The sequence below is a fragment of the Miscanthus floridulus genome, chromosome 4 (assembly GCF_019320115.1).
Source record: "Miscanthus floridulus cultivar M001 chromosome 4, ASM1932011v1, whole genome shotgun sequence".
Lineage (NCBI taxonomy): Eukaryota > Viridiplantae > Streptophyta > Magnoliopsida > Poales > Poaceae > Miscanthus > Miscanthus floridulus.
The window spans coordinates 120502320-120516761 of NC_089583.1; the positions used below are offsets into that span (position 1 = coordinate 120502320).

Genomic DNA, 14442 nt, shown 5'->3' on the forward strand with positions numbered 1-14442 from the left:
GTGTCGCTTTGTCAGCCTGATCTGTAGGGATCCCGTGCTGTGCAGTACAACTCCGACAGCAGTGCATCACTGTCCCATGAACCGTGCCGGCCAGCAACTCCGGCAGGAGTACATCACTGGCATACAGAGCCTGCTCGCTTTGCTTCACATGGTGTGGTTCATGAGCCCGTGGACGAGCACCAGCCCCATGACGAGCGAGTGGTCGGCGTGAGGCTCCACCACTAGGAAGAGCACGTCCTCCCCTAGCGCCACCCCGCAGGCCGTCGTCTTCCTCTTGGCCTCCGCGACGGCGAGTCCGGTGGAAGGGTCGACGATCCTGCACCCCTGCTTCCCTGTGCGGCGCTCGTCGGTGATGGTGTACCGCATGGCGCGCCCGGTGTCGTCGCACCAGAACTCGCACGACGATGGCGGGCGCCGCCGGAAGGGGCTGCACGGCCGCGTCACCGTGAACCACGGTGTCTGGCCGGGCGACCTCCTGTACCCTTCCCATCTGCCGAACGTGAGCCTCTGCACACGCAGACAGTCATCATGCAAGCGCAGCAAGTGTCATCAACAACGTTACATATAATCGGCCCGAAAACGAAACGAACGTTACACGACTTCTTAGTTTGTACCTACCCTTTTAACAATGTTTAGGACGACGGTGCCGTGGAGGTCCATGAGGCAGACGCCACCGCCGCCGCCGCAGCACCTGGCGGAGCCGTAGTTGTCGACGCGGTAGACGATGCCGCCGTCGGAATCGTACACGGTGCAGCCGTGACCGTTGAGCACCAGCGACTTCATCCACACGGTGAACACCTTCCTCCGCTCGCCCGTGCACGTCGCCGGCGGCGACGATGGTGCTGCTGCTGCTGCTGCTGTTGTTGGAGAAGAGGAGTGTACCCGTGGCGCCATTACTAATTTATTTACCCGGCAGGATTGGTGTTGCGGTTTAATTTGCTTGCACACGTACTTTAGGCTAGCTACTGCGTGCAAATATATAGGAATGGAGTCATGTGGTTCGGTAGTTAGTTTAAGCTATAGGAATGGAGGGCAAATCGCAACAGTACTCTTTTGGGGGCACTGATCAGCGGCTAGTAAATTACGCAATTAAACACATTTATGTCATGTCTGTCAAGACTGAGTAAGCGATTATATATATTGTCCCTATAGATTGTCTAATTATGACCTCCAACTCCAATACCATATTAGGTCCCTTTGGAATAGAGATTTTTTATTTTTCCTATAAAAATAAACTGATTCCTATCAAATTTCCGCATAATTCTTAAGTTCGAAAGGTGTGGATGCCTCATTTCAAAAGAAGAAGAAGAAGGTGTGGATGCCTCAAATTTCTATCTAATTGGTTTTAGCACCTGAGCCCACTCATGTGGATGTGGTAGTGGCTGTCGAATTTAAACGAGGGAAAAGCGCCTTCAACTCTTTCAGTTTAAATTTTGGGGTGGGGTGTGGGGATCAAACTTCTCCAAAAAAAAGTGCACAAAAATTCCTAGAAATTTTTAGGGACACAAATAATAATCCCATAAAAATAACAATATCCCATTAAACAGGTTCCAAAAGACTCAAGCAAAACATTTTATAAGAGGTAAAAAAAACAGAAAAAAAGCTAGGATAGATGAATTTAAAAAGATCCCGGACAAAACTGAAACGACGACCGAGATGCCAATGCAAGTTTCATCAGTCTGTTCGCTTGCTCGTATACGATCGTGGATTATAAGCTGGAACAGTATTTTTCTCTCACACCAAATCAGCCAGCAGTAAATAATCCACGATCGTTTACGGCCTGCCGAACCAGCTGCATATATACAGTAGCTACTACTCCGTGCTAAACATGACAACATGACGGTCACTATTGCATTCAGTTTTTTATCTGAGCAGTGACAGGCACCCTTGAACTGACTCTTCAAAGTTCTTAAGCTTGATCATGCTAAAAACAGTAAGAAAAGCGCACAGAGCCATTCGCCTTTTTTTTTGGCATATATATGGCAGCTAGCAGATGACGGCGACACTATGTATAAGCAGTGGTCAGTTTTAGCAGGCGGGATTAAGGGCATTCGCGTCACCGTCGTGGCCACGCATGCAAAGTGAACAGAAGCTTCCAATTTGGAACCGAGTTGTTTTTTCTGCAGCTGATGAGATGCTTATAAAGAGCATTGAAGTCTGCACATGCATGCATGAGTGTACTTTTGGCGCTTAATCACTAGTAAATTTCTGGGTTCGGTAGAGATCCGTCACTGGATCGATGTCAGCTCTCGACCTTTCCTCCCAAGTTTATGAGAACGGTACCCTGCCTCTTCTTTCACTTTTATAAGGCAAATTTTATCATGGGACATCGGAAAAACGTTGCATTATATTAGCCAGTTCAAATTGTTAACGTAGTCAAAATTTCCTGAGTATCATTATGAGAGATGTTGTTTTTGCCTTTTGTCTTCAACATCTAGCGCCATACCATATATCCTGGTTGAGCGTGGGAGTAGCAGGAGCATATGCCATATATCCTAGTCAGACTCGTGTTTCATACTCTTTGATAAGACACTTATTAGTTTTTGATTGAAGTCGTATGGAATGTGAGATAGACATGCAGAGGCATGATGAACTGTTCCTGGTCGAGTCAGTTTTGAGACGGTAGTTAAGGTTTGCAGCCACGCGACTGCCCTACCAATTAGTCAGCTAGGCAAATTAATTACTCCCTCCCTTCCAAATTATACATGTTTTGACTTTTCTAGATTCATAGTTTTTGCTATACATCTAGATATATGCTATGTCTAGATACATAATAAAAGATACAAATCTAGAAATGCCAAAACGTCTTATAATTTGTGACAGAGAAAGTAAGTTCTAATTTGAGTCCATTCACGGCCAGGTGCAGCTTGATCGAGTTGATCTGCCAACTCAATTCAAACTTGCATTGATATATAGGTTAATTTGCGGACATGTGCATTGTATTCGTGTTGTTACAAATTAAATATGAGCAACTTTCGGTTCATTTTTCAATCCAGTGTAGCCGCATTCAGGACTGTCACTTCTCTAAAACCTAACTGCTCTTTTCTCAAATGGAGCAACACGTTCCATACACATATATACCATAAAATATGGAGCCTCTCAACGATTCTAAATACTCTATTTATTCCAAATTATAAGTCGTTTTAGTTTTGTTCTAATTCAAATAAACTTTAATCAAGTTTATAAAAAACAACTGTGTTGTCATCCACAAAACCAAATAAAATATATTATCAATGCATATTTCAAGGCCGATTTAATGAAGAAACTAAGTGATGTACTAGATGTCGATCCATTCTCTTATGACTTTGGTCAAAGTTGATTTAGGATAGAATTAAAATGACAACACAACAACAACAACTTTCGCACTTAGCAGTCCCGGTTAAATTAAATATGCTTCAAAAGAACATGCAATGTAATAGTTTTAGGTTTAACCACGCAGACGATGCATGTATCAAAGCCGACTCTTGCGGTCTTGGGTAGCGAGCAGCCGCAGCCCAAGGTGCTCCGCCGTGAGAGGTTTGAAGATGACGGAGTCGATGAGTGCCGCAGCGAGCCGCGGCCGTAACGAGGCGCCGACAATCCACGACGATCCACGGCCCCCTGGCGCCGCCATGATCCGCACGAACCCTGACGAGAGCCTCGCGGCAGCCATCGGTAGCATCACCGCAGCATGGCCGAAGCCAAAGTCCGTGTTGACACCCAAGAAGCTCGAGATGATCACCGCCGGACTTCCCAGCCCCTGGGACGCCGTCTGAGCGTACCGCCTCGGCCCCTTGTGCTCCTCCACCCAGTCGACCAGCTCCTGGAAGTGCTCGTCGTACGCCGGCGCTGAGACCGCCTCGCGCACCATCGCCGACACCTCTGGCAGGGGCGTCCGCACGAGCTCCTGTGCGCTCGCCTCCCTGACCACCAGGGTGCTGACGTTGCCGACGTAGCTGCGCATGTACGCCCGGAGGCCGGGGGACGTGAACCGCCGGCGCCCGTCGACGACCAGTCCCACGCGGCAGCGGTCGTGGGCTGTGCCCACGACCAACCCGGCGAGGGCCTTCCAAAGGTAGGCCGAGACCGCCTCCGCGCATGACGCCGCGCGCTGGCCCTCCCGGTCCCGGCTAGTCGCCGCGTCCCGCAGGCGTGCGACGTCGCGCGCCTCCACGTAGTAGAGGCGCTTGACGATGCTGTCGTCGCCGTCGTCGACCTGCTGCCGGTTGCTGGGGTCGTGGGCGTCCGGCAACGGCGTGAACGACTCGTCCAGCGCCGCGCCGTAGGACGGCGGCGCGCGAGGCCGGAACACCGAGCGGTCGTGGTTCGGCTGGGATCCCACGGCGAGCGTCCCCGACCGCGCGAGCTCGGACCACGCGCCGACTAGCATGCAGAGCGCGGTACCGTCGACGAGGACATGGTCAGTGCACCACGACACGGCGAAGCCACCGCACGCGAACGACACCAGCTGCACTGACAGGGCCACGCCGTCGTCCTCGCCGCCGTATGGCAGCACGATCCTCTCCAGCGACGCCGCCTGCGTGCTGTAGTCCAGGCTCGCGAGGGCGACGCGGGCCTCTCCGACCACGAGCTCCGCTCCTTGGTTGCCGCAATGGAGCTCCGGGAGCCCCGAACACGGGTTACTCGCGATGCGGCCGGCGAGCGGGAAGAAGTGATTCAGCAGGCCTGGCAAGCCAGCTTCGAAGCACGCGACGACGGCGCTGAAGCCGTCGTCGCCCGACCATGGGTAGATGCAGGACATGGAGAAGGCCGTTGGCTGCGGGACGAGGTCGAGGTTGGAGACAGCGACGACATGAGGCGCGATGGAGGCGTCCGAGGCCTTCACGTAGCGCCGACTCACCACTTGGACATGCAAGTCGTCATTGCTGCCATTAGCGCTAGCCATAGCTTTTGATGCTGTGAAGGTGATAGGAGTACTAGGAGCTCACCGGCTCAATGGCAGAGGAATCTTCTGATTATGTAATGCCTCAACTCAAAGGAAGAGAGGAATCTTTTGGCTAATGTGATGATGACTCTTGAATGCAGCCACAACCAGCTAATGCAGTCTTTATCTATCTTAGTATAGGCTTGTTTAGTTCCCAATTTTGGCGCTATGCAAAAAGAAGATTTTCCGTCACATTAAATTTACGGTACATGCATGGAATACTAAAAGTAGACGAAATTAAAAACTAATTGCACAGTTTGGTTGTACTTTGCGAGACGAACATTTTGAGCCTAATTAGTCAATGGTTGGACAATTATTACCAAATACAAACGAAATGTTACAGTATGGAATCTGGCATTATGCAAACTTTGCACATCCAAATTCCGGCCAACTAAACGCGCCCTAGCTGGTGTTTGGCTCTGGCCAGCTATTAGCTTTCCTTTTTTTTTTTCTGATGTCGCCAGCTATTAGCTAAAGAAGTATTCGATGACCCCACCAACGAATGGGCGACTAGAGTATCGTTTTATACTCCCTCTGTCAATAAATACAAAGCATCTAATTGATTTTCAGACTAAAGTTTAGTTACTGGACTAAAGTTTAGTCACCTTGCTAAAGTTTAGTCACCTTTTAGTCATTTCTGGGGACTAAAGAGGACTAAACTTAATCATCCTGTTTGTCATTTTGGGGACTAAAAGTGACTAAAGTTTAGTCGCCCCAAACAAACATGCCCTTAAGGAACTTGGTAAAAGGCTATTGTGCCCCTCGTTAAATAGGATGGAGGAAATAGTTTAGTTGTTACTTTTCTTACTCCCTCCGTATCGGTAATTCAAGTCATTTAGAAAGGCTTGGGCCAAACGTTGAGAATATAAATCATGAATAACTTTTGAGTTGTTGAGTTTGGAAATGTGAAAACCATATATGAATAGATTTGTCTTGAAAATTCATAAAAATATGCATATATCACTTTCCAATAAATATTTTTATAAATATAAGAAGTCAAAGTTATGCTTTGAAGACCGTGTCGTTGTCCAAGACTTGAATTACTAGCATGGATCGAGTGACTATTAGTTATCGGTTAACTTTTTAAATGACACCAAATTTTAAATGAATCTCATTATTTTTTTTATTAAAAAAAAGATAGTGGAGAGAGATGACCGAGGATTCAGAATACCTTATATTTTGGTACAAATTTTAAACCATGGATCCCTTATATTTTAAGACAAAATGAGTAAAAAATACCTTTCTTTTTTTACTATTGCTTAACTAAACTTAGTTGCTATAATGCTTATCAATCGGTAGGAGGACATTTCGCTTAATTGACTACCAATTAGCTAGTTGCTATTAGCTGAGTGTCAGTGCGCAACAGATTCGATCTAGCTCGAGCCGACGCCCCCCGATCCAGGTCTACCAGAGCTCACAACATACAAAGGCCTTAGGTCTAACTTAACCCGAAAAACTAGTCTGATAGGTGAGTACTGCCTTGTTTTATGTGTTGCGCTCCCCGACCATCAATTACCGATGTGGGACTAAACCTAACACTAAGTTTGCCTAGCTAATGAGAGAGATGTTAGCTGGGTGCCTTGCTAACACCTAGCTGATCTATTAACTAGGGGGCGCTTGGCAGGGCTCTTTAGAAGTGATTCTCCATGAGAATCACTCATCTTCAGCCAAACAGCTAATCTCGCACAGATTCAAGTGGGGAGCAAGTAAGACATACTTCTCCATTTACACTGTTAGGTGGGAACTAAAAAACCTGCTCTCCACCTCCTTGTTTAAAACCCACACGAACAACTCTAGAATAAATCCCACTTGCTCCTCCCACAATAAAATAGAATCACTCCACTAGAGAATTAAGGGGCAGAGCCATATAATCTATAAGTAGAGCTTTGCCAAATACATCCTAGATATATACGTTTAGATCCAACCCACTAATTTGTACTACCACCTAACTATTAATTAGCTAGATCCCAACAGACTCCGAGGGATTACACAATTTGGAGGACTACAGAATGATGATGGAGTTTCAATTACGCTAATTAGGGACCAGACCACGTGGGCAAGCTATTCCAACTCATAAAAATAACGTTTGGCTGGCCACACCATTATACGCTCTCCATCCTAAAAAGGATGTAATTTTAGGTTTAGAACAAGTCAAACTCTCCTTAATTTGACCAAATTTATATTAAAATATAATATCAAAATTTGTATATACAAATAGGTTTACGAACATCTTGGGTGTGTAACCATGGCTAGTAATTAGTACATGTTGATGTGTGGGACTTTGGTAAGTTAACACTTAAGACACAAGAGGGTTTATCTTGGTTCGGGCGTCGAGCGCTATGTCTAGCCAGAGAGTTCTTTTGTGTTGCATGAGAGAGAGAGAGAGAGAGAGAGAGAGAGAGAGAGAGAGAGAGAGAGAGAGAGAGAGTTTACAGTATGGTGTAGGAAAACGAGCAGACTCTATGGTCCTTAGGTTCAACTGATCTAAGGTTCGTTTGTTCTTGAGCTCGTTCCCCTCTATGGGGTCCCTTGCCTATCCTTATATCTACGGAGGGCAAGGGGTGTACAAGAGTTGCCTTTTGTAGCTTCCTTGGGCATCAAGGGAGTGCTAGGGTTTATATTCATGTCGTTAGGGGCATCGCCACACCATGCAAGGTTATGACCGACAATATAGAGGATACCAGTGGCAGCTTTTCCAGATGACTAAGGCAAGCTAACAGATCAGGATTTTACCATTTCGCCTGTCCCTAGTCCACCACCCCTCAACGTCCATCGCACGCCAAGGGGGTGAGGCTTGGGGGAGGTTGACGTGTGGGACTGACGTTCCTATCTCCTTCGCGAGTGGGGCGCCAATGCACTCTCTTTATTTGTCGGTTCTATCATGTGCTCAGGGCGTGACCCCTTGCCGAAATAGGTGGACAAAGCCTTGCTAAGATGGGGGAATAACTTCTTGCTAGAGCTGACGGCCCTACACCTCTGCTAAAATGTCAAACTCCTACCATACGGAACAAACTCTGTCGGCAGATTCATGTTGTTCCCCAGGCGCCTAGATCTTCTAGCGGCCCATCGCTTGGGGAACCATAGCTCAGTTAGGCTCTCACAGTGATCTATTTAAAGACTCAACAAACTCTTTAGCCCTTCAACTATTTTGCCATTTTGCCATTCAACCACAAAAACCCACTAGGGAGCTAGATGCACTGCCATTTTCAAATTCAGCGACTAGTTCAGGGAGGTAAATTCTCTAAATTAAATTACTAGCTAGTGTTGTCTAGTTTTGTACTTCAACAAATGGTTTACTCTTAATATACTTTTACTGATTGTGTCATACTATTTTACTGTTCATCTCTCCAGATTAAAATGCAACATTACTGGTCAAGTGGTGTTAACCTGGTCCATTGATCTGTCTACTTTCCAGGTTATGTGAATATCATTCACTAGAAATTTGATCAAACGTGAACCACTTTAACTGGCATGCAACCCATAGTTGCATTTTTTTGGACAAAGGGAGTGTATACATTAGCCCGAGCTTGTCTATCCAATTATAATCTTCAACTCCAACACCATTTTCCTCCCTCAATTCCAAATTGTAAGACGTTTTGTTTTTTCTAGATACGTAGCTTTTGTTATGCGATTAGATATACATTATGTTTAGGTGCATAATAAAAGTAATGTATCTAGAAAAGCCAAAGCGTCTCACAATTTTGGAACAGAGGGAATAGCTTGGATGCCTCAAATTTCCATTCAATTAGTTTTCGCACATGAGCCCACTCAAACCGGTTTAGGGCTGCTGTACTGCTATAGTAGTGGTTGTCGGTCGAATTTAAGGGAGGAAAAAACAATCAAAGTGCCTTCAAAGATTTTGGATATTTTTTGGATGCATGGAATCCCACATAATATAGTCTTTAGAGCTTGTAAAACAAGGCAGAAGCTTGAAATGGAAGATGTCGATGCAGAAAGTGGCCAACACGTAAATATTTGTAGTTTTGTCGTACGTTGTGATCGGATGTGACCTAGCACTCAATGACACAGGGTTTAAACTGGTTCAGGCAACGTGCCCTACGTCCCGTTTGAGTCGGTCGGTGACTTTATTTCTGAGCCTAGGTGCTCGAAGTTTGCTGTGGGGTTACAAACTAGAGGGAGTAAGATGGGGGGTGCAAGAGGTCTGGTCGGACTCTGAACTGAAGGGCCGAGAGTGATGGGAGCTCCTACGTGCGCTAAGTATTCGAGCGTGTGCTCTATGTAACTTTAGAGTGTCTAAAGTTATCAGAGGATGAATTGATCGTTGGTTGTTCGAATTGTCCAAGAGTCGTTGGAGTTGTCGTCGATGGATCGTGTGTTTGTGATTCTGAGATTGATCCTGCGTGTCATCAGTATTGGGAGAGAGCGCATCCCCTTTTATAGATGAATCAGACGACCTTACAAGCACGCGAGAGAGTATGTCTACTAAGTCTTGTTGCCCACGTCGTTGGGTACAAGATGATTGTAGGCGCCCACAACACTGTTTATGCCAGAAGCATGTGGGAGGTTTTACCGCATTCACCATGTATGGCAAATGATGACGCCTATAACACTGTCGATGCCCAGAGGCATGTGGGGGGTTTTACCGTGTTCGCCTGGTATAGGAATTGATGGCGCCCACAATACTGTAGGGCAAACATCGGCGTCCACAATACTGTTTGGGTTTTGACATGCCTGGAAGGTTGCAGGGCACCCTTCTGACATGCCCTGTCGATACTATCCTACAGGTGTATAGGGTACGGTTCTTGGTATTGCGGTTGACTTGAGAGCCCTGCCTTACTTGCCCTGCCCGTTTTCTGGGTCCTTATCGAGCAGGCGTCCCCGGTCGGTTGGTCCCAGTTGGCTCTGACTGCGCCAGTCGGAGAAGAGCTGTAAGCAGAGATTCGATGCATCCCCGGTCGGAGATGCGGGTCGGGGTCAAAAGCGGCGTTGGCCAGGCCTTTCGGTCGGAGAGGCGGGTCGGAGTTGGAAGCAAGCGACGTTCCTCTTTGGCCAGGCTTTCTGGTCGGAGAGGCGGGCCAGAGTCGGAAGCGAGGCCTTCCGGTCGGAGAGGCGGACCGGAGTCGAAAGCGAGCGCCGTTCCTCCTGGCCAGGCCTTCCGGTCGGAGAGGCGGGCCGGAGTCGGAAGTGGGCGTCGTTCCTCCTTGTCCAGGCCTTTCGGTCGGAGATTGAATCGTCCTTTTGGTCTGTCGTTAGGTATTTGGGCCAGCCCAGGAGTTGCGCGTCGTTCGCAACGTCGTCTGCTGGGCCGAGCTTTTGCTGGGAAGCAGGTCCATGAGGGACCCCGGGTTTATGAACCCGACAGAAGATTTGATAGATCTACACAATGCGAATTTTTGGATGGTCTTATGCATATCATGAAGAGATATCTTCATTGATGATAGGATCTATATGGATTTATTTGGAACTTCGTAAAGCTTGTTTTCTGTTTATTTGGATTGTTGTGAATATTTTGCTTGTGGCTTTTAGGGCCTATTTTGGTTGCTGCCATGGTAGGGCCAGACAATAAATCATGGCTACAAGACACCCAAAATCAGTGGCGGTTTCTGTCTAGCCATGTAAATTTGGATATTGTTTTTTTGAGGTAAACTTCGGGGGGGGGGGGGGGGGGGGGGGGGCTCCAAGTTACAGGTGAATAGGGTTACAACATGATGATAATAGGGGAGCGATTACATGGATAACGTACTCCAATTCAAAGCCAGCACTGCATTCCTCCTTAGGATCCTACAGCTCCAAGAGTCGACTGATAACTTGCAGGCAGCCACAAGGCGCTCCACACTTGGCTGCAGTGCTCTGAAGATGACATCATTACGATGTTTCCAAATTTCCCAGCAACACAGTAAGAGGAGAGGATGAGCAACAGAAGTGTGCAGTCTGGTCGGATACTGCGTTAGCCATAGCTGTCAAATCCCGTCCGGAGTCCAACTGATTCTGGACCAGAACGAGTGCACAAAGCTGCAGCCGGAGATGATGTGGTCGGCTGTTTCTTCGTCAGCCCCGCAGAGCTCACATCTTGCATCTTGAACTATGTTTTTGCGCCGGAGGGAGGAGCGGCACTGTATTCTGTTTTGTGTTAGGAGCCAACCGAAGAACTTTAGGGACCTTTGGTAGGGATTCTCAAGCAGCTCCTGAAGTTGTTTTTGAGCTCCCTGTGCCAAACGTGAACTCCCATGTGTATATAGGAAAATTATTTCCTACTTTCACGGAGTAGTTACTCCCATGTGTATATCTCTAAATTTAGGGCGTATATGGTTCGACGAAGTGTACGTAGATGGAGTATATCATCATACTAGACCATCTCGGATACTATGTATGACAAGTATGTATATATACTCAGAGTATATGGTTATACTTATTTTATATGCTACTATCATAGTATTATATAATATATTAAAAAGTATGTGTTTTTTTGAAAAAAAATTCATGTAGTAAAGATCTAGAGTATCTTAATATTAGTATGTCAACATACTCAAACTAATAAATGAGTATGTACAGATACACAACGTGATTTATTGATTATGGGATACATCCTAGTTGGGGAAAGAATCCCTCGTCTCCGAAGGCCTCTCGCCCGTTCAAGCCAATATCCTCTCGCCACGTGTGTGTTGCGGTGACGACGTGCGTGTGCGGGCACTGCTTTCACCGGACGTCACGCTAACACCTGGCACATGCTCACGCGGTAGCGTCAACCCTAAGCTTGCTCCTCTGCTCACCGCGCCGTGTCTCCCAAGCTGCTACGGTTGTCGTGGCCGAACCAGCACGACCCTTCCATAGTGTTTTTTTAATTTTAACACTTTTTGTAAAATAATTTTAAATCTAACACTGTTTTTTTAAACTAACACTTTTGGCTGCGCCTATTGTCATGGCGCGGCGAAATATCTGTGCCGCGTCATGCATGGTGGCGCGGCAGGAGGGTGACGTGGCGAAGACTGGGGCTGCTGACCGGTGACGTGGCAGGGTCTGCCGCGCCACGGCGCATGGCGCGGCAGAACCTGGGCGCAGTCAGAAGATCGGCCGCTTTTGGTTGAGGGTCGGCAGCGACGCGATCATGGACCATGGACCCCGGCTTCGTCGACCCCTTCCTGGTGGGCTCCGACCAGGTGCTCTAGTCCGATATGGGGTGCCTTCTTTGGCGATTTCGTGGCGGCTATGACCAAGCTCGGGAGGATCGGGGTCAAGACGTCGGCCACCGGTGTCGAGATACACCGGGACTATCGGTTCCCGAACTAGTTGCTACTTAATCTCGCCGGCAGTGCTGCCGTGACGCATTGAAACGAATATGAAGCAAATAAATGGAGTCCGTGCGCAAGTTGACAAGTTGCCACATAATTTTTTTATTGGTTTGACATAAGTTCGACATAACATAACTAACTAAGCCTGCAAGTTTCGGACGCCAATATTCGTTCGACCTAACAAACTAAGACCCAGGAGTGTAAGGATCCCTCAGACGCCTCTATCTCTTTGGATTTGTTGGCAATGCATTGGGAGTGTAGCCAACGTCGGTGTGGTCGTGTCGCCGTTGCGTACGGCTTGTACCCTGCAAGTATATGATATACACGATTACTTATAATCTTTATGATCGTTAGTTCATGGAGCCTACGTATTTAAAGAAACTACCTTTGTTAGGACCTGTGAGGCTCTTTAGGTACCAAGCGGGGCACCACCTAGATGAGATATGCCGATCTTGTCCTGCAGCCAATCGTCCCACTAGCCGTGTTGTTTGTGGAAGCCCGAGGGGTAGTCGTCGTCGTCATCATCATCCTCGGTTGCAGGGTCCTTCCTAGCGCTATGATATGGTGGTGTACGCACTGCGGAAGTGACACCTATCACCGGCTGAGAAGAGTCGGCTAGTGTCCTCAAAGAGGTTGAAGACGTGCCACCCGACCACGCCGGGAGTGGCAGTTCCACATAAGGAGTGTCCATGCATCTCAGCTTTTGAGCTAGCTTCCTGCAGCTCTTCTTCACCTTCTGCATAAATAGACGTTAAAGTTAGTGCATTTCCCAAATGCATATACAATAAAGAAATATTTTTGAAACGGACAAGTTTATGTTTACCTCCACAAAAGCCTCGAGAACGCCTGGCCCCTGCCTTCTAGACTCATGAAGCCGAAACGCTGCTTCATTGGACATCCTTGACAATTGTGTTGCCTAGGTATAGAGACGCGGTTGGACAGTTTTAGTACACATACTTAATACCAGAAGAATAACAAATTGTACCATTCAAGTATCTTACCACGTATCTTTGAAGCGGAGCTCTCTGTAGCTGTGTGTCCTTCCTAGTGGCAACGTCATACACATCTTTGCTCACATCTTCCTTCGAGTCCTCGTCAATCGCCTCCTCAGTGTACGAGGGTTTGATATGTGTCCTCATAGACCTGTGAAGCCACCGCAGGTACTCGTCGAAGATGTGCTGGTCGTGTGGAGGACCCGCATGGACCGACTACCATTCCCTGGTCTCCCACAAGTGGATGTGCGCGTTGTGTGTCATGCGCCAATCCTTGGTCTTGTACCTCTTCCTAAGGTCATACCTGCAACAAAACGATATTAGTTGTACCACACAGACCTCTGAATTATAGCTTTGTTATTAATCGATAACGCACCCGTGCAATCCTTGGTTGGTGGAGTAAAGTGGTGGTGGGCAGCCTGTCATTCTTCCAAACTGTCTGTAGACCCTGATAGGCAAGTGAATCTCAACCATATGGAAGAAAATAAGAGAGACGTTGCAGCGATACTCGTCTGACTCATCCCTAGTGACAGGACTCAGATAGTACTTGAGCTCCGGAGCATCCCAAGGACACCAATGCACCTGAATATTTCGTAATTGAGTTAGGTTGTGATATAGTGTACATCGAACAAGACACATGTATGATAGTAAAGAGAGCGTAACCTGGTGCTGTGTCCGGATGTCGAGACCGTCCATGTACTCCCTGTACTTGTGCCTCGCATTCCTTCTAACTAACTCTGCTTCCATCTAGATATACAGAGCTGTAGGGAGTGTATCCTGTCTGTTCCATTGCTGCATTGAACGTAATAATGAATTAGCCATTAATAATTTCATCATATGTAACTGTCTCGAAGAATATAGTGAACCGAAGTACTTACTGGTAAACCAGTATGAAGGGGCCTTCCAACGGGCCATCGTTCCCAACACCAAACCTAGAGTAGGTAGGAGCAACCCCCAAGGTTTGCATACCCTGAGGTGTGACGACAGGCAACGCATAGCTGTCGATACGTTCATGCCAGAACTACGCTGCCCCAACTGTACGCCGCTATGTTCTCCTATGGCTAGCATAGTATGTCAAGGAAGATCTAGCTGTTGGTGTTGCCCGAGGCGTCTGGGAAGAGGAAAGCACCAAGAAAGTGCCAGAGCCACACTCTCGCGAACCTATCGATCTGAGACTCAGCCTGTGGGTCTAAGTATTCAAAGCGCTCTATGATCCAGGACAATGAAACATCAGAACTTTTCCTAAAATTGACCAAAGAAAATAAGACCCGATGAC

At 47.4% G+C, this 14442-nt stretch overlaps 2 protein-coding genes across 2 annotated transcripts; both read right to left on the minus strand.

Annotated features, from left to right (window-relative positions):
- Nucleotides 1-114: 114 nt before the first annotated feature.
- On the minus strand, nucleotides 115-894 carry LOC136549222 (protein LURP-one-related 11-like). Its single transcript, XM_066540476.1, has 2 exons — nucleotides 619-894; nucleotides 115-507 (listed from the first exon to the last, which is right to left on the minus strand). The coding sequence occupies exons 1-2, from the start codon at nucleotides 892-894 to the stop codon at nucleotides 145-147; spliced, it is 639 nt and encodes a 212-aa protein (XP_066396573.1). The 3' UTR covers nucleotides 115-144.
- A 2557-nt stretch (nucleotides 895-3451) lies between these two features.
- Nucleotides 3452-4917, minus strand: LOC136549225 (coniferyl alcohol acyltransferase-like). Its single transcript, XM_066540477.1, has one exon. The coding sequence runs from the start codon at nucleotides 4883-4885 to the stop codon at nucleotides 3452-3454; it is 1434 nt and encodes a 477-aa protein (XP_066396574.1). The 5' UTR covers nucleotides 4886-4917.
- Between the last annotated feature and the right edge of the window lie 9525 nt (nucleotides 4918-14442).

Bases quoted from the DNA above. Each gene is read 5' to 3' on its own strand.
- LOC136549222 (XM_066540476.1), bottom strand. From the start codon at position 894: ATGGCGCCACGGGTACACTCCTCTTCTCCAACAACAGCAGCAGCAGCA. The intron at 508-618 runs GTAGGTACAAAC...CTGCGTGTGCAG, and splicing joins TCCTAAACATTGTTAAAAGG to AGGCTCACGTTCGGCAGATG.
- LOC136549225 (XM_066540477.1), bottom strand. From the start codon at position 4,885: ATGGCTAGCGCTAATGGCAGCAATGACGACTTGCATGTCCAAGTGGTG.